Consider the following 20,824-nt stretch of genomic DNA (forward strand, 5'->3'; position numbering starts at 1 on the left):
ACTGTCGGTTGCAAAAAAGCCAAAGACCGTCTAGTTTACCTTCTACTGTTCTGATAGTTACATTATGTAACAAAATTGCAGATTTGTCTAATCAGAATAATTTATTTCTACCTCAAACAAACAGAGGTATAAGATGAAGAATGCATTCCTGACTCTCCATCCCCACAGCAGTGGAGAGTTTTATGAACCATTGGACCAAACTCATTTGTTCCTTCAAATCATGTTTCACTTCTAAATGTCATGCTCCAACTTACTCAGTTTGCATTTTAAATTATTCTGAAAGAAAACAATCTTTTCTGTATGTGAAAAGATCAAGATTATTTTCAATACAAAAATAGAAAAGAACTGGACATGCTAGATATCAGCAGAAATCTTATTTTCACTGGAACAAAGCATTGGTGATTATTTCTCTTCAGAACTGCATATTATGTAAAGGAACATAAAGTCTATAATGCTTTCTGTTCACAACAAAAGAATCTCTCAATTTATTTTTTGACCAGTTTAATAATTTATTTTGGATATGTATTTCCTCAAGTATAATTTTACCATTTGACTGGCATGCAACCTTTAATCTGAGCATCCTCCAGGTATCCATCATAAAGTTCCCTGAGATGCAATATAAGTTCTTCAACGTTTGCACCAGTTAGTGCTGATACTGGAATTATTACATGCTTCCTTAACTTTTCTCGAAGCAGAACAAGGTTGGCTTTGGACTCTGGAAGGTCTATTTTGTTCCCAATTATACAAAATGGTCTTTCTGCTAATCCTGTATCATACTGCTCCAGTTCATACTTTAAATCTTCCAGCTGCTGCCAAGGATCTGATTTTGAAAGATCGAGCACAAACAGTAGAAAGCGGCAACGTTCAATATGTCTCAGGAAGGCAATTCCTAGGCCTTTGTTTCTGTGAGCTTCTCTGATGATTCCAGGGATATCTGCAACTGCAGAAATGAAATGCACAATTACAGCCGCTTCAAGTTAGTTTGTGATGAAAATATATGTTGTTCCTTATCTAAAAATACAATTGATATAGGCATAGACACAATGAATTTTAAAAGGACTAAAACCTTTATGGGAGGCAATTCTTGTCCGGTGTTAAAAAAACATACACCAACACTGAAAGGTTACCTTTTTTTGTTTTTTCCTAATGTAAAACTCTTTTGTATTGTCTGCTTTCTTCACCCACCCAATAGTAGCAGTCATGCCCTCAGCCATCTCAGCCCTAAACCATTTTGCAACTGTATCTCTCTACACTACTTAAAACCTACTTTTTGAATATAGAAATAGAACATAGAACAATAAAGCACAGAACAGGCCTTTTGGCCCTCGATGTTGCACCGATCTGTGAACTATTCTCAGCTCGACCCCTACACTATCCCAAAATTAACGTTATATGTTTGATCACCTTGTCTCTTTTAGTATCTTCTTGCTTTGGCTGAGAGTCAATTCTATTTTGCCTGATTACAAGCCTTGAAAAATATCTTTGGTAAAACTTCAACAATTAAGGGTATTTATAGGTCATACAGCATGGAAGCAGACCCTAAATAACTGGTTAGTTATATCGCATTGTGGAGCAGCTGAGAAATAAAGAATATCCTCTATGCCTGAAGCGCAGGCCATCAGTATTTTGACTGGGATGATTTTGGTGCTGTTGTTGGAATGGAAACCAAACTCAAGCATTCTTTTTAAGATCAAGACAGCAGTTATAAAACAGTGAGTGCTGGAGAAGTTCAGTAGGTCTGACAGCATCTGTGGAGAGAGAAACAGAATTAAACATTGAATCTGATCCTACTTCTTTAGAACATTAATTCTGTTTCTGTCCCCACAGATGTTGCCAGACATGCTAAATTGTGTTGGATATTTCTGTGTTTGTTTGAGATGTCACACTACAGAGGACTTTTGATTATCCGGCATTCGATTATCTGAATACTGGATTATCCAGCAAGCTCACGAGGTCCTGTTGCTTGGCTACATTATGTTATCCGGAATTCAATTAACCGGACAAAATAGCCCTTGCCCGTGTCCTTTGAATGATTGAGGTTCCTCTGTATTTTGCTGTACAGAAAAAGTGAAAACAGGGTCGCACCTTCGCTGAAATTATGTTTGAAACTGAACAAAGCTTAAACTCATAGATAGATAATTTTTTGTTATAATTCCCTCGTGAAGGCTCACATGTGAAGCACTGTCTTGTGCGCAAGTTACAAAACGGCAACATTAATTGAGCAAACACACCCTGCCAGGGAGTCCAGCATTCAAAAAGGCAGCAACAGAGCTGATGTAGGCGAAAAGATAATGGAATCTAAAATACAAAGCTGAAAATGTGTTGCTGGAAAAGCGCAGTAGGTCAGGCAGCATACAAAGAACAGGAAATTCGACGTTTCGGGCATAAGCCCTTCATCAGGAATGAGGAAAGTGTGTCCAGCAGGCTAAGATAAAAGGTAGGGAGGAGGGACTTGGGGGAGGGGCGATGGAGATGTGATAGGTGGAAGGAGGTCAAGGTGAGGGTGATAGGTCGGAGTGGGGTGGGGGCGGAGAGGTCAGGAAGAAGATTGCAGGTTAGGAGGGCGGTGCTGAGTTTGAGGGAATGGACTGAGACAAGGTGTGGGGAGGGGAAATGAGGAAACTGGAGAAATCTGAGTTCATCCCTTGTGGTTGGAGGGTTCCCAGGCGGAAGATGAGGCGTTCTTTCTCCAACCGCCGTGTTGTTATGTTCTGGCGATGGAGGAGTCCAAGGACCCACCCTCCTTCGACTGACTGAACTGGTCCTCACCCTGAACAACTTCTCTTTCCAATCCTCCCACTTCCTCCAAACTAAAGGAGTTGCCATGGGCACCCACATGGGCCCCAGCTATGCCTGTCCCATCGTAGGATATGTGGAACAGTCCATCTTCCGCAACTACACTGGCACCACACCCCACCTTTTCCTCTGCTACATCGATGACTGTATCGGCGCTGCCTCGTGCTCCCACGGGGAGGTTGAACAGTCCATCCACTTTACCAACACCTTCCACCCCGACCTCAAATTCACCTGGACCGTCTCAGACTCCTCCCTCCCCTTCCTAGACCTTTCCATTTCTATCTTGGGCGACCGAATCAACACTGACATCTACTATAAACCGAATGACTCCCACAGCTACCTGGACTACACCTCCTCCCACCCTGCCCCCTGTAAAAACGCCATCCCATATTCCCAATTCCTTCGTCTCCGCCGCATCTGCTCCCAGGAGGACCAGTGCCAATACCGTACAGTCCAGATGGACTCCTTCTTCAAGGACCGCAGGTTCCCCCCAGACGTGATCGACGATGCCCTCCACCGCATCTCCTCCACTTCCCACTCCTCCGCCCTTGAGCCCCGCCCCTCCAACCGCCACCAAGACAGAACCCCACTGGTCCTCACCTACCACCCCACCAACCTCCGTATACAGCGTATCATCCGCCGTCATTTCTGCCACCTCCAAACGGACCCCACCACCAGGGATATATTTCCCTCCCCTCCCCTATCAGCGTTCCGAAAAGACCACTCCCTCCTGACTCCCTCGTCAGGTCCACACCCCCCACCAACCCAACCTCCACTCCCGGCACCTTCCCCTGCAACAGCAAGAAATGCAAAACTTGCGCCCACACCTCCTCACTTACTTCTCTCCAAGGCCCCAAGGGATCCTTTCATATCCGCCACAAATTCACCTGCACCTCCACACACATCATCTATTGCATCCTCTGCACCCGATGTGGCCTCCTGTATATTGGGGAGACAGACCGCCTACTTGCGGAACGCTTCAGAGAACACCTCTGGGACACCCGGATCAACCAACCCAACCACCCCGTGGCTCAACACTTTAACTTCCCCTCCCACTCCACCAAGGACATGCAGGTCCTTGGACTCCTCCATCGCCAGAACATAACAACACGACGGTTGGAGGAAGAGCGCCTCATCTTCTGCCTGGGAACCCTCCAACCACAAGGGATGAACTCAGATTTCTCCAGTTTCCTCATTTCCCCTGCCCCCACCTTGTCTCAGTCGATTCCCTCGAACTCAGCACCACCCTCCTAACCTGCAATCTTCTTCCTGATCTCTCCGCCCCCACCCCACTCCGGCCTATCACCCTCACCTTGACCTCCTTCCACCAATCACATCTCCATCGCCCCTCCCCCAAGTCCCTCCTCCCTACCTTTTATCTTAGCCTGCTGGACACACTTTCCTCATTCCTGATGAAGGGCTTATGCCCGAAACGTCGAATTTCCTGTTCCTTGGATGCTGCCTGACCTACTGCGCTTTTCCAGCAACACATTTTCAGCTCTGATCTCCAGCATCTGCAGACCTCACTTTCTCATCTAAAATACAAACCCTGGATTAGAAGCATTCCTCCCTAAATGTACAGACAACTGTCAGACTTATTTCTTAATAAGGAAAAAAGGCATTATTAAACTTTCAATGTAGAAACTTAATCTTAAGTCACTCAATTTCAACAGAAAATAAGCAATGTAAAAATGCACATGTAACAACGTGATTTACCTGCAATCTGCTCAAAGTCTTGATAATGCACCACACCAACATGAGGGTTTAATGTAGTAAACGGATAATCTGCTACTGCTGGCTGGGCATTTGAGATTGCTCGCAGAAGAGAGGATTTTCCAGCATTGGGAAAACCAACCTTATCACAATACAAAATAAGGTTAAATTTTCTTGCCAAGTAATGCAGGACCAAAACAAATGCAGTTCAATCAATTATGTTTTAAAAAGGGTTAAAAAATAAGCAATTTGAAGATAATAGCAGGCAATTGTTTCAATAACTATTGAGAAAATTGATCCTGCAACAGTGATGTGCTCAAACATAGCAAAACCTGTTACACTTCAAATTTCTTACTTCACTCATCAAACTTAGTTACTATTACTTCTCCCAGACACCCTAAGGCCCCTGACGGATTTCAGACACACTCCCATATTAACTCCTCCTACATTCTGTAAGAAACTAGTCAGCAATCTAATGTGATGGGGACAAATACAGACCAACAAACTGGATATTTTAAATTAAAGACATGAATAGTCAGGTAACAGTTGCACAGCTAGTTTTACCCTATTTCACAAGATTCTGCATAAATACCAAATTAACAAATTACATGCCACATACTGTACATTAATGATTAGGTCTAGGGTTCCAACAGCCTTGTTACGGTTAAAAGGAAAGCAAGACTCTGGCCTATCTTGCTGTTCCACTCCTTTCATATCACAAAGTATGAAAGGAAGCCAAAAGCCTAATATCGGTGCTTGGCCTCTCAGCTAATGGTTTTGTAGGATTGGTCTTTTGGAGCTGCCAATCAGTGAAAATAACCACAGTGAATCTGGTAGCTCCCTTCTTATTGGCGTTGGTGCTATGGCAACCATATCATCTGATGAGACGAAGGTTGTATTCTGATGGCCTCGGGGTGGTGTAAATATCTTTTGATGGTGGTAAGTGATCCTTATTATTTCAAACAGATCCACCAATTCTGCTATTGCAGCCGATATTGCTTTTAAAAGAAAAACCTGATTATTTCATCTTTTATCTCACTACATTTTGGAAATTAAAATGACTCCTAAGTTTCTTTATATCAGCAACTGTGCTTGAACACCATTGACTTTACAGTAGTTTAGGAAGTCACAAATGGTGCAAATCTTTGCATTAATTTATTCTGCCATGAAGCGTGATGAGCTAAGTCATTATAAATTACTTATCACTAGGCCAATCTCTCAATGGTTTCCACTTTGAATCCGCTTATCTAATGTAGCACAGAGATAACAATGATTAAAAATATTAAGGATTCATTAAAAAGGTATGACAAGTTTCATTTGTCAACTGATATAATCCAAAGATGTGCAGGTCAGGTGAACTGGCCATGCTAAATTGCCCACAGCATTAGGTGTGTTAGTCAGGGGTAAATATAGGGTAGGGGAATGGGTTTTGGTGGGTTTCTCTTCAGAGGGGCAGTGTGGACTTGTTGGGCTGAAGGGCCTGTTTCTACACTGTAGAGAATCTAATGAGAATCTAATCTAATATAGCAGCTTGACATAGAAGATAAAGATAAGCAGTAGGGGGAATGCGGAAGGGATAAGCCACTGGCTGTTCTTGATCAATTTCTGTCAGTTAGGTAATGCCTCAAGGCAGGAGTCATTTGTCAGTAACGTAAATGCCTTTCCAATTAAAACACTCAGTGTTGACATTATTTAAGTTATCAGTATCAAGTGCAAATGCATTGATTCATAGACAATCCATGTTGAATGGAAGTCATAGGACTTTCAGGCATCATTAAAAAGAATGAATTCAATAAGAAAGTGCAGGATAGAAATAGTTTCATTCAATTAATTCTGATAAAATACGTCTGAACTTTTGCCCATGGGATGAATACTTTGAATCAGAAATCAGACACAAATTAAAGTTACACAAAGTATAGCCTTACATGGTTAACCAAGGTATTTTCAGTCACGGCATTGTGCTGCATTGTTAAAAAGTAGCAAAGAACAGTTTGCATCTTTACATACCATTCCAGCATGAGCTATGGTTCTGAGCTCCAGCTGCAAGACCCGTTCCTGACCAAAGTCCCCAGGGGTAGCAGTCATTGGTGCCCGATTTTCATTTGACAGAAAGAAGCGATTGCCCTTGCCACCAAGTCCCCCATAGGCAGCGACAAATTCCTCTTCGTGAGATGAGAGATCAGCCACGACCTTCCCATTTTCTTTGACTATAGTACCAATCGGCACCTGAGACCATAACAACAATTTAATCCAGCCAATAAAAACTCAAAGATTCTAAACCTTGAGAAATTTTTGCTACCCACCAATACGTAAGTGTGAGGTGCCTTTTTTCCATAACAGTTTTTACTTCCGCCAGATTCTCCATTATCGCCGCGATAAAGGGATACAATAGAGGACAGTGATTTTATTTGCCGAGCAACTGAAAAATGAATTAAAATTTTATATGTTACCAAACAAGAAAATAAACCTGAAGCTGAGATTTAATTCATTAACAAGTCAGGAAAACAATTAAATTTTTTTTTCCTTTAGGTATAGCTGCCATACAGTCACCATCAATAATGTTCTACAGCAGTAAGAATAAAACAGTGACACGTTGCATGGTGGAATGCACACCTACCTCATAAAGAAGACTATTGCATTGCTTTTTTATCAACGCAAACAAAACAACATGACAAAGAAGTCACAGTGTGAAGCCTTGTCGCTGTGACGACCATTATTATGACACAAGTGAAACAAAACAACACTATTTCTTTACACCACCATTTTATTCTGGAAAACTGCTTAGGACTTTTTGTATTGTGCAAAACTAGAATGAGATAGCATTTAAAAACAAACTAAATACAAGGTTACAATGTTTACAATGCACTGTAATCCTCTAATGCTTTCAATTATTTCCAAATTGGAATCTAAAAATGCAAATTAGATTTTTAAAAAATGTCTACATTGACAGGGTTTTGACTGATCAATGATTACATTGCATTTAGAACATGACCAAGCTTTCTGAAACAGAAGTCCTGTTTGCCCTCATGATGAACATCTGGATCAATGACATGACGCAAGGATGAGCAAAAGGTGCTCTCCCTGTATCCCCACCAATATTCATCCTTCACCAAACCTCAGACAAAAGAAATCTTCATAGCTGCTCGCTCAAAAATCTCAAGCTTCAAAGAACACCACGCTGTACACATGTCAACATCATCTACTGCAGTCTAAGTCAGCACACATTGTCAATTTGCACTCTCCCAAAGCTTACTATAACTGGACACTGCTACTACTATGATGGCTCATGATGAACATGTCTGACTTGATCCTGTTAAAATCTTTAAACATTACCTGGCCGTTAATCTCAACACTGTTTCTGGACCCTGCTGTGTACAAATTGGTTGCCACATTTCTTTACAGTACTGAAACAGCTACAATTATAAAATATTTCATTAGCTGCAAAATACTTTGGAACATTCAGAGGTCACCACGGAGACAGGGTCCGGGCCCCGGTCACCACGGAGTCAGGCTCCGGGCCCCGGTCACCACGGAGAGAGGTTCCAGATCCCCGTTAGCACGGAGACAAGCTCCAGGCCCCGGTCAGCACAGAGACAGGCTCCAGGACCCGGTCAGCACGGACAGCAAGGCCCCAGGCCCCGGTCAGCACGGAGACAGGCTCCAGGCCCCGGTCAGCACGGAGACAGGCTCCAGGACCCGGTCAGCACGGAGACAGGCCCCAGGCCCCGGTCAGCACGGAGACAGGCTCCAGGCCCCGGTCAGCACGGAGACAGGCTCCAGGACCCGGTCAGCACGGAGACAGGCTCCAGGACCCGGTCAGCACGGAGACAGGCTCCAGGACCTGGTCAGCATAGAGAGACGCTCCAGGCCCCTGTCAGCATAGAGAGACGCTCCAGGCCCCTGTCAGCATAGAGAGACGGTCCAGGCCCCGGTCAGCACAGAGACAGGCTCCAGGCCCCTGTCAGCACAGAGACAGGCTCCAGGCCCCGGTCAGCACGGACAGCAAGGCCCCAGGCCCCGGTCAACACGGAGAGCAAGGCCCCAGGCCCCCGTCAGCACGGAGAGAGAGGGTCCAGGCCCCAGTCAGCATGGAGAGAGAGGGTCCAGGCCCCGGTCAGCACGGAGAGAGAGGGTCCAGGCCCCGGTCAGCATGGAGAGAGGCTCCAGGCCCCAGTCAGCATGGAGAGAGGCTCCAAGTCCCGGTCAGCTCGGAGAGAGAGACTCCAGGCCCCGGTCAGCATCAGTAGTAGAGACTCCAGTCTTTTCTTAAAAGAGACATCACTCAGGAGTTTCTTAACAGCTTGGAGTACATCTCATGAATAACTGAGCCATACAACCAAATTCAATTCTGCACTACGTAGAATTAGCAAACGTATATGATAGCAACAGCATGCTTGCTTCGATTAACCTCAGCACATCCTGAGTAAAGGACGACAAATAAATACCCAGTGACCTCTCCAAGAAGTTTATACACATCAGGTTTAGGCTTGATTACAATGCCCCCCAGATTCAAACAGCCAACTGATGCTAATGAATGAATACTGGCCCCTCCTGGAGGGCAAGCACCACTCACCAATCATAAGAAACAATCTACCTTTTAAAATAACATGTCCGCCATCCCCTCCATTTCCACCATCAGGTCCTCCAAATTCTTTGCGGGGTTCACTGTGGAAGGTGCATATTCCATCACCACCTCTCCCTCCATACACTCTGACTGTACGGTGATCCACAAAGTAACGGGTCTAAATGATAAGAAATGTTATGGCTTGAAACTACGTTACAATCCCATTATTAAACAAAAACTCCTTAAAGCAAACTAACTATGTGAATAAATTTCCTCAAAAGATATCAAAAATGACTCTCCTTTTTGTAAGAGAACTTTACATATATAGATTTATGGAACTGTAGGCACTCATGTTTATTGGTAATTCATGACTGTGATCATAGAGAGCTCTGTAAACAATGCCCTAGATGCTGTGGTAATAAAATGGTGAGATTACAGCACTCACTGTAAGAAATAAATAAGACAGCAACTTCCCGCTTTTATAAATTGCTAAAAATCAGGAAATTGCTTTCAGGGTTGCCTGGTCACCCCTGAAGCTGATCTACACTCGTGCCTCTTCAAGAGACTTGATTTTCCAACACATGAAAAAGCATGGAGTTGTAGAACTTATCCAATACAATCCCATAAGCATACCAGAAAAAAACATATAACAACATAAATCCACCAAGCAACTTTTTTGGCAGTGAAACTTTAAAATGTGCAGTCTTATTTGTTCAGATTTTTATATCTATTTAATCCACTACTCTTTCCGCCCTTTATTTTGTTGAATGCATGTAATTCAACATTAATTAACCTAAATTTACCTGGTTAGACTCTGCATGTTTCAGTAAGTACTGTTCAATTTGATTAGTTAAAGAGACATAGGTCCAAGAAACCCTGAAGAGAGTATGATGCTACTGGTCTCTTCAGCTGAAAATGTGTTGCTGGAAAAGTGCAGCAGGTCGGGCAGCATCCAAAGAGCAGGAGAATCTACGTTTCGGGCATGAGCCCTTCTTCAGGAATGAGGAAAGTGTGCCAAGCAAGCTAAGATAAAAGGTAGGGAGGAGGGACTTGGGGTAGGGGTGTTGGAAATGCAATAGTGGGCTAGTGTAGGTTAGGTGGGCTTGGATCGGCGCAACATCGAGGGCCGAAGAGCCTGTGCCGTGCTGTATTTTTCTATGTTCTAAGGAGGTTAAGGTGAGGGTGATAGGCCAGAGTGGGAGTGGAAGTGGGAGTGGGGGTGGGGGCGGAGAGGTCAGGAAGAAGATTGCAGGTTAGGAAGGCGGTGCTCCAATCTTCTTCCTGACCTCTCCGCCCCCACCCCCACTCTGGCCTATCACCCTCACCTTATCACCCTCACCTTAACCTCCTTCCACCTCTCGCATTTCCAACGTCCCTCCCCCAAGTCCCTCCTCCCTACTTTTTATCTTAGCCTGCTGGTCACACTTTCCTCATTCCTGAAGAAGGACTCATGCCCGAAACGTCGATTCTCCTGCTCCTTGGATGCTGCCCGACTTGCTGCGCTTTTTCAGCAACACATTTTCAGCTCTGATCTCCAGCATCTGCAGTCCTCACTTTCTCCTACTCATCTCTTTAATAATCATAAATTCCATTACAGAACTTTACACTGAATCTGTAAACAGTAATTGTAATAAATAACTGCCATCATTCAGCTGCTGCTGGTTACAAAATGAATGCATATTCATAGCCATTATATGGCTACTAGAATTCTTTTTTCTACCTTCTGACTATATACCTTTCAAAGTTACTAAGACATCTGAAGATTTTAAGAAAGACTGATTAATATTACCAGTTTCTTTTCAGAAAGCTCTTTCTTCTTCCTGAGGCCTCGGGCTTTGGCGTATTTCAAGCAACTTATGGAGAAACTTCGCACCAGTGTTGTTGGCTTGAACGTATACCAACAAATAACATGCCACATGTCGACATAAGCAAACACCTTCTATGGAAATCTGCAGTGGAAGCAACTTTATGAGTGATGGGGTTTGTCTTACAGACAGCTAGGCTGACAAATATAAATATTAAAATAACAAATCAATAACAATTTTATTCATATTGAACTTCTAACATATTAAAAGTCACTAACTACTTAGAGTCATAGAGATGTACGGCATGGACACTGATCCTTCGGTCCAACCTGTCCATGCCGACCAGATATCCCAACCCAATCTAGTCCCACCTGCCAGCACCCAGCCCATATCCCTCCAAACCCTTCCTATTCATATACCCATCCAAATGCCTCTTAAATGTTGCAATTGTACCAGCCTTCACCACTTCCTCTGGCAGCTCATTCCACACACATACCACCCTCTGTGTGAAAAAATTGCCCCTTAGATCTCTTTCATATCTTTCTCCTCTCGCCCTAAACCTATATGCCCTCTAGTTCTGGACTCACCCACCCCAGTGAAAAGACTTTGCCTATTTACCCTACCAATGCTTCTCATAATTTTGTAAACCTCTAAGGTCACCCCTCAGCCTCCGACGCTCCAGGGAAAACAGCCCCAGCCTGTTCAGCCTCTCCCTACACTCAAATCCTCCAACCCTGACAACATCCTTGTAAATCTTTTCTGAACTCTTTCGAGTTTCACAACATCTTTCCAATAGGAAGGAGACCAGAACTGCACGCATATTCCAACAGTGTCCTAACCAATGTCCTGTACAGCTGCAACATGACCTCCCAATTCCTGTACTCAATATTCTGACCAATAAAATAAAGCATACCAAACACCTTCTTCACAATCCTATCTACCTGCGACTCCACTTTCAAGGACCTATGAACCTGCACTCCAAGGTGTCTTTGTTCAGCAGCACTCCCTAGGACCTTACCATTAAGTGTATAAGTCCTGCTAAGATTTGCTTTCCCAAAATGCAGCACCTCACATTAAAATCCATCTGCCACTTCTCAGCCCATGTGGTCAAGATACTCTTGTAATCTGAGGTAACCCTCTTCGCTGTCCACCACACCTCCAATTTTGGTGTCATCTGCAAACTTACTAACCGTACCTCTTATGCTCACATCCAAATCATTTACTTAAATGACAAAAAGTAGAGGAACCAGCACCAATCCTTGTGGCACTCCACTGGTCACAGGCCTCCAGTCTGAAAAATAACCCTCCACCATCAACACCCTCTGTCTTCTACCTTTGAGCCAGTTCTACATCCAAATGGCTAGTTCTCCCTAAGCTTGCTAATCAGTCTCCCATGGGGAACCTTGACGAATGCCTTACTAAGGTCCATATAGATCACATCTGTCCTCATCAATCCTCTTTGTTACTTCCTCAAAAAACTCAATCAAGTTTGTGAGACATGATTTCCTACGCGCAAAACCATGTTGACTATCCCTAATCAGTCCTTGCCTTTCCAAATACATGTACATCCTGTCCCTCAGGAATTCCTCAACAACTTGCCCACCACCAACGTCAGGCTCACTGGTCTATAGTTCCCTGACTTGTCCTTACCACCCTTCTTAAACAGTGGCACCACGTTTGCCAACCTCCAGTCTTCTGGCACCTCATCTGTGACTATTGATGATACAAATATCTCAGCAAGAAGCCCAGCAATCACTTCTCTCGCTTCCCATAGAGTTCTAGGTTACACCTGATCGGGTGCTGGGAATTGATCCACGTTTATGTGCTTCAAGACATCCAGGACTTCCTCCTGTGTAATATGGACATTTTGCAAGATGTCACCATCTATTTCCCTACAGTCTATATCTTCCATATCCTTTTCCATAGTAAATACTGATGCAAAATACTCGTTTTCTGCAGCTCTATACAAAGGTCACCTTGCTGATTAGATTATATTAGATTACTTATAGTGTGGAAACAGGCCCTTCGGCCCAACAAGTCCACACCGACCCGCCGAAGTGCAACCCACCCAGACCCATTCCCCTCCATTTACCCCTTTACCTAACACTATGGGGAATTTAGCATGGCCAATTCACCTAGCCTGCACATCTTTGGACTGTGGGAGGAAACCGGAGCACCCGGAGGAAACCCACGCAGACACGGGGAGAATGTGCAAACTCCACACTGTCAGTCGCCCGAGTCGGGAATTGAACCTGGGTCTCAGGCGCTGTGAGACAGCAGTGCTAACCACTGTGCCACCGTGCCACCCACCACGGGCCCTATTTGAGGGGCCCTATTTTCTCTCCTAGTTACCCTTTTATCCTTAATGTATTTGTAAAAACTCTTTGGATTCTCCTGAATTCTATTTGCCAAAGTTATCTCATGTCCCCTTTTTGCCTTCCTGATTTCCCTCTTAAGTATACTCCTACTGCCTTTATACTCTTCTAAGGATTCACTCGATCTATCCTGTCTATACCTGACATATGCTTTCTTCTTTTTCTTAACCAAACCCTCAATTAATTTTTTCCATTTTCCAGCCGTCCCTTTACCTGCAAACAGCTGCCCCCAATCAGCTTTCAAACATTCTTGCCTAATACTGTCAAAATTGGCCTTTCTCCAATTTAGAACTTCAACTTTTAGATCTGGTCTATCCTTTTCCATCACAATTTTAAAACGAATAGAATTATGGTCACTGACCCCAAAGTGCTCTCCCACTGACACCTCAGTCACCTGCCCAGCCTTATTTCCCAAGAGTTTTGCACCTTCCCTAGTAGGTTCATCCACATACTGAATCAGAAAATTTTCTCATACACACTTAACACAATGGCAGTCCCAATCTATGTTTGGAAAGTTAAAACCACCCTATTATTCTTATAGATAGCTGAGATCTCCTTACAAATTTGTTTCTCAATTTCCCTCTGACTATTAGGGGGTCTATAATACAATCCCAATAAAGTGATCATCCCTTCCTTATTTTTCAGTTCCACCAAATAAATTCCATGGATGTATTTCCGGGAATATCCTCCCTCAACACAGTTGCAATGCTATCCCTTATCTAAAATGCCACCCCTCCTCCTCTCTTGCCTCCCTTTCTATCCTTCCTTTAGCATGAGTCACAAAGATGTACTTTGGTCCAACTCGTCCATGCCAACCAGATATCTGAATCTAGTCCCATTTGCCAGCACTTGGCCCGTATTCCTCTCAATCCTTTCTATTCATATACCCAACCAGATGCCTTTAAAATGTTATAATTGTACTAGCCTCCACCAGTTCCTCTGACAGCTCATTTCATACATGCATCACCATCTATGTGAAAAGGTAGCCACCTAGGTCCCTTTTAAGTCTTTCCCCTCTCACCCTAAATCTATGCCCTCTAGTTCTGGACTCCTCCCAACACAGGGAAAAGACCTTGTCTATTTACTCTATCCATGCCCTCATGATTATATAAACCTCTATCAGGTCACCCCTCAGCCTCCAACGCTCCAGGGAAAACTGCCCCAGCCAATTCAGCCTCTCCCCTATAGCTCAAACCTTCTAACCCTGGCACTTCGTGAGTATTTTAAACAAAATTTGAAATCAAGGTATAAAAATAAATATTAGACAAATAAGTTAAAAATTGGTCAAAAGAGCTAAGTTTTAAGGGATATTTTAAAGACATGGTGATGTTTAGAGAACAAATTCCACAACTATGGACCAAGGCTGTTGTATGCAAGGTTGTCAATGATGAAGTAAAGGATATTACGGGGCGGCACGGTGGCACAGTGGTTAGCACTGCTGCCTCACAGCGCCTGAAGACCCGGGTTCAATTCCCGACTCAGGCGACTGACTGTGTGGAGTTTGCACGTTCTCCCCGTGTCTGCGTGGGTTTCCTCCGGGTGCTCCGGTTTCCTCCCACAGTCCAAAGATGTGCGGGTCAGGTGAATTGGCCATGCTAAATTGCCCGTAGTGTTAGGTAAGGGGTAATGTAGGGGTATGGGTGGGTTTCGCTTCGGCGGGTCGGTGTGGACTTGTTGGGCCGAAGGGCCTGTTTCCACACTGTAAATCTAATCTAATCTAAAAAATATTAGAGATGAACAAGACCAGAATTCATCTTAGGTGAAATCAACAACAAGGAGCCACACTTGTAAATGAAAAGCAGAAAATTGAGGAGATTTGAGGAAAATATTTTTCACTCAAAAGTGGTTGGGGGGGTTGGAAAGCACGAGGATAGTTGAGGCAGATAACCTCATAACCTTCAAAAAGTAATTGGATGAATACTTGAAATGTCACAGCATTCAAAGCTATGGGCCTAGTGTGGGAAAGTGGGACTAGCTTATCATTAGTATATGTTTGGCAGGACAGACTTGATGTGCTGAATGATCTTTGTAAGAGGAATGCAGAAATTTGAGAGATTTGCAGGGCCAGAAGTGACAAAAAAGAGTGGTGATTTTGCAAGATTTGAATATACAGTGCATTTAACAGAGGTAATACAGTTTTGTAAGACTTGCCACTGCAAGAATTCCAGAGATGAAACTGTAAGGAATTCTGGCAAACATCTGATCAAGTGGGCTACAATCACCTCCAGTGCTAAATATTATGATATGTGAAAACAGGTGGTAAAGATCCAGTGAACACCAATGTATTTGTAAAAAAGTGAACTTGATGGGCTAAGTGCTGTTTGCAATTTCAAATGTTTTATGTAGCAAATAACAATCAATTAATCACTTTGAACAATGGCTTTTTGACTTTAAAAGTCCAAAATATATGAATATTTCCAACAAATCTTATGATTGACAAGTAGATTCACAAGATTATATCATTTGATCATTCAAATTACATTTTCTCCTGTACAGGTCTGGTATCCACAAGGTGATTAACTAAAGATCAGTACAGGAAATAGTCTTTTTTTGCCCAATTTCAATTTCTTACAGTTACAAGTAGACACTCAGACAATTGTCAACTGCCTTAAAAGGTTTTGAGAAATTATTTAAGTATTATTAACTATTTCTTCCTTCATACTTAGTAGGTTAAAATAATTTTATTCTTCCGAATGAGAGAAATACATTTCCTTTTGAAATAAATGGTTAAGGATTAGAATCATACTCAGAATTGTTTGAAACTTTGCTAAAACTTGGTCATTTCTGAATAATAAACAAGTGAAATACAGTGGATGCTGAAGATCTGAAATAGTAAACAAAAAAAGCTGGCAAAATCCATTAAAGAATATTAACATTTCAAGTGCAGTCTGACTGTTCAGAATTGGCTGAGTGTTTGGAGTAATCAGTGCAGTGGTGACCCTGGTCATCTCCAGGCTTTTTCAGGCCCCTCTCCATCAGGGCCGCAATGAGGCCTACAGCCAGCTGTGCTCATAACGCGAGTCCGGGGATTCACACGCGGCCTCTGGATATCATCAACAGAGTGCAAACCTTTCCCCTTACGGCTGAAAGAGGGTGCCCATACCCGGGTGGAAAGAAAACGACTCAGAAACCCAACTCTCTCGCCACCCGCCAAATACTCACCAGCCGCTGCCACGGAAACCAGAGTGGGCGGTGCTTCTGCCAACCACCCCAGCGTCAAAGGGGCGGGGAAACTGGTAGACCCACCCCCAATGGCACAGGGGGCGTAGACAATAATGGACCCGCCCCCCAGAGTGCGGGGTGACAACTGGGTTAGGGCGGATTGTCTGATGACGACACCCTGAATAGGCATGTAGGCGGGGTGACTATAGCCACGGCCCCGGAGCGCGGGGCGCGTCATCACCACGGAGTTAGGGGCGGGTCATTATGGGAGCCACACCCCCAAAGGGCACAGAGGTGGGAGAAACCGTGCCGCCAAAAGGCTGGGGCGTCAGGTGACCACACCCTCGCAGGCACGAGGCGGAGACATTGCTGACCACGCGCCTTTCGGTGGGGTGAGGCGTGGCCTAGTGGCCTCGCCCCCAATGGAATGGGGAGGGGCTAAGAATGGCCGCATCCCCAGAGCTCCTAGTGACTGACAGCCGTCACCACAGGAATAGAGGCGGGGCGTCTTGTTAGCCATTCCAAGGGACAAGGGGCGGGGCAATGATGGTCACTGCCCAAGCAAGGGGGGTGGAGCCTTGTTACCACGCCCCCCCCACGCTAGTCCCACCCACAAGGAAGTGGTGGTTATGAGGAGCTGTTCCAGTTAGGAAAGTTACACCCTCACCTACACTGGAAAACCCTGAAACAGTGATCTACTGCGCAATTTCACTAAATTCTAAATGAAAATAAAATACAGTATTCATTTTAAATAAAGCAGATGGAAATTTATTGGAGGGCCGTACATTAAAGAACAAGCACTGTCACAAACTTGACTGAAACCAACCAATGCTGGAAATCATAGCAGGTCAGACAGCACCGATGGGGAGACAGCAAGCAATTGTTTCGAGTCTAGATGACTCTTCGCCAGAGCTGAAGTGTAGAGGAGACAGCATTTATGCAATAGATGGGGGGGGGGGGAGGGGGTGGCAGTAGGTGTAGGGTGCCTGTGAACAAAAGATGTTGATAGTTCCCATTAAGTGATCGGGATGTGAGAATGGTAGAACAACGATGTGTCTCCTGTCAGACTTGAAAGGCCAGTAAGTGGGATGGGGATGGGAGGGGAGGACACGATAACCAATTTAAAAAGGAGAAATTTTCACAATTTAAAAGGTGTCGAATTCAATATTAATTCCAGAGGATTGTCAAGCATTTACTCTGAAGTTGAGATGTTGCACCTCCAGTTAGCACTGATTCACTGGAACACTGCAATATATTGAGGACAGACATGTGGGCATTAAAGCAGGATGATGTGTTAAAATGACTGGCTATGGGAAAGTCAGGGTCCCTCTTACGTACAGACTGGAGGTAATCCGCAATGTGGAACAATACCCAGTCTGTGTTTGGTTAGCACAAACTTGAGGTTCAGGAGTGTGGTTCTGGAAAAGCACAGCAGGTCAGGCAACATCAGAGGAGCAGGAAAATCGACATTTCAGGCAAAAGCCCTTCATCAGACATTCCTGATGGAGGGCTTTCGCCCGAAACGTCCATTTTCCTGCTTCTCGGATGCAGCCCTGACCTGAAGAGCTTTTCCACCACCACATTCTTGACTCTAATCTCCAGCATCTGCAGTCCTCACTTTCTCCACAAACGTGAAGTTCACAACAACTGGTTCTTGCTGCTGTGAGTCATCTCACAGTATGACCAGATCGATCTTTCTCTGTTCACTTCCAAACAGCTTGGAAATGTTAGGTGGGCTCACACCAGCATGATGAGGATAACAGAGCTTATAGACCTTAATGGATGATGTGACTAACAATGTATCCCTTAAATTAAGAGTTAAAAATAGATAAAGAAATAAACAACAGAGAAGGGGTGAATTAGATCAAATCAGGTAGAAACAAAAAAATTGAAATACGTGAAGAAGACAAAAATTGTGGATACTGTAAATGTGACACACAAGCAGAAATTGCTGGAAAAACTCAGCAGATCTGGCAGCATCTTTGGAAAGAAAGCAGAATTAGTGTTTCAGGTTCAGTGACCCTTCTTCAGAATTTGAAGGGAATATTACATTAAGGGATGTGAAAAAGACAAAACAGGAAAAGTAAGATGTTTTTTACATTGAGGGTTCTAAATCACATTGAGGGTGAATTTATTACCTGACTTATTATTATCTTATCCATTATTCAAGGTGAAATTGGAGGAATTTGAATTGTTTAAAATGTGAAAATAGGTGTTAAATTAAAGATACTATCAATAATGAGAGGCTGGATAGGCTGGGACTTTTTTTCCCTGGAGCATCAGAGACTGAGGGATGAACCTTGTATAAAATCATGAGGGGCATTGATAAGGTGAATAGCCAAGTTCTTTTTCCAACTCTAAGGGATGCCAAAACTAAACAGCATAAGTCTAAAGTGAGAAGGGAAAGATTTAAAAGAGATCTGAGGGGCAATTATTTTTGGTGGTACATGTATGGAATGAGTTGCCAGTGGAAATTGGAGAGGTGGGTACAATTATAAAATTTAAAAACCATTTGGACAGATACATGAAAAGGTAAGGTTTAGAGGAATATGGCCAAATGCTGGTGTGACAATGCTGTCACTTTACAAAAAAACAAGGACAAAATAACTTTTTAAAGAGATGTTGTAAAGACAGAAATGCTGAAGAGTCTAAGCTTAAGAGGCCTTTGGAATTTTTTTTATAAAACAGTTTAATAATGAAAGGGGAGTGGGCAGTTTTCCCAGTTCAGGCTTCCTGGTTTTTTTTTTAGCTGTCACAGTCACAACATATGTGAGTCCAGAAGAGTTGTAAGCTTCAGTAAAGAATTCCTCTGACTTTCTCTGAGATCACTCTCTGGATGTTGTTCCTTCCTGCCTGTAAGAATCTGAGTTTGAATTTACCTTTTTGCCAAGGGGTGTGCTTTTGGAATGTTACTGTAATGGAACAGTTAATTAGTCAAGTTACTGTATTGGGTCAGTTACGTTTTCCAATAGCTAAGTTACTCTAAATTCCACTTTCTTTTGTTCATGTTTCAACTGTTGTGTTTAAATAAATTCTGTGTTGCTTTACGTTTGAGCAGTTGCACCACACCTGGAACACCCACTTCACATCAACCTTTAAATTAAGAAAAAATTAGGGTCTAGGCTACCTTCTTAAAATATTTTTTGGCGGGGGGGGGGTGGTATCTGGCCTGGTCCATAACAGAGACAAATGGAAGTGGTTCAGTTTAGGATGCCTGGTCAGCATGCATATGTTGAACCGAAGGGTTTGTTTCCAGGCTGTGTGATTCTATAATTATTTTTATTAGTTGACTCAAGTAAGTGTACCAATCCAGTAAGTTCTTAAAAATAAGAGTGAGGGTGAGGGTAACTTATCAATTCTGTGTGGAAAACAGTGGAATGGCATAGATGTACCTAAAGCAGCTGGAATGCAACTGCTCAAGGAGGATGCTTATGACCAGCTTCTCAAGGGAGTTAGAGATGAGCAACAAACGTTGCCCAAAGGTTCACATCCTATGAATTAATTTAGAAAAATCCACCACAACCTTTCAAAGTTCTTACCTCAAAATGTATCGCCCAATTCCCAAACTTGCTTGGGAATTATTAGTAATTGCATTTGCTGTTGACATGTTTCTAACTCAAGCTGGCATTAATTCTTCAGATGCCAAAAACCCAAGACCATGGATTTCCAAAAGATAATTCAAAAAACAAACTGTGCAGATCAAAAGTAGATCAGTGATGCCCCCAAATCCAACTGAACGTACAAATATAAATTTTCTAAATAATTTTATTGCAAACTCAAATCTACATTACTACAAACAAATGTTTTGGCATGATCAAGGTGTGACAGTATTTTATACATTGACATTTTACAACAATTTTATATTGTTAAGGTATAGTATTTATTTTTATCGTGGTAGCCATAATTTCTTTATGGAAGGCAGCTTGCACACATGCTATATTAATACACAAACCTCATCTATGCCAATTTACAATTGTAAGAGTAACCTTATGCAGCAGAATTTATTTAGCAAATTTCTTTTGTTCAATTTCATCTTCAAGGCTAACCAGGTACTGAGATGCACACAAATATCTCAAAACAAGGAACTCCAACTTTGTACAGATCTTAGGCAAGGCCATATATGGAATGTGTGCAGTAAAATGAAAAAAAAGTTTCAAGAGGAGCAATAAGAATGATTCTGGGATTTAAGAATTGAAATTGTAAACAATGAGTTATGGAGGTGAACTTTTATTAGAGAGAAGAACACGGCAGCCATAGTTCCTATTTGGAATTAATTAGAATGAACTCACTGCACCACAAGACTATGCACAATTATATTTTGAAGATAGATAATAAACTGAAGTTTTCAAATACTTTCTGTTAGGATGTGAGTGATAACAGAGACCTGTTGCGCAATGACAAGTGATTCA

The 20,824-nt window shown here is 43.0% G+C and overlaps 1 protein-coding gene across 1 annotated transcript; it reads right to left on the bottom strand.

The window, feature by feature from the left end:
- Window positions 1–385: 385 nt before the first annotated feature.
- On the bottom strand, window positions 386–16,488 carry mtg2 (mitochondrial ribosome-associated GTPase 2). Its single transcript, XM_060836115.1, has 7 exons — window positions 16,416–16,488; window positions 10,863–11,022; window positions 9,104–9,251; window positions 6,813–6,928; window positions 6,517–6,735; window positions 4,513–4,651; window positions 386–940 (listed from the first exon to the last, which is right to left on the bottom strand). Exons 2-7 carry the CDS (start codon window positions 10,989–10,991, stop codon window positions 543–545), a joined length of 1,149 nt encoding a protein of 382 aa, XP_060692098.1. The 5' UTR covers window positions 10,992–11,022; window positions 16,416–16,488; the 3' UTR covers window positions 386–542.
- Between the last annotated feature and the right edge of the window lie 4,336 nt (window positions 16,489–20,824).

Source organism: Hemiscyllium ocellatum, chromosome 15 (assembly GCF_020745735.1).
Source record: "Hemiscyllium ocellatum isolate sHemOce1 chromosome 15, sHemOce1.pat.X.cur, whole genome shotgun sequence".
Taxonomy (NCBI): Eukaryota; Metazoa; Chordata; class Chondrichthyes; order Orectolobiformes; family Hemiscylliidae; genus Hemiscyllium; species Hemiscyllium ocellatum.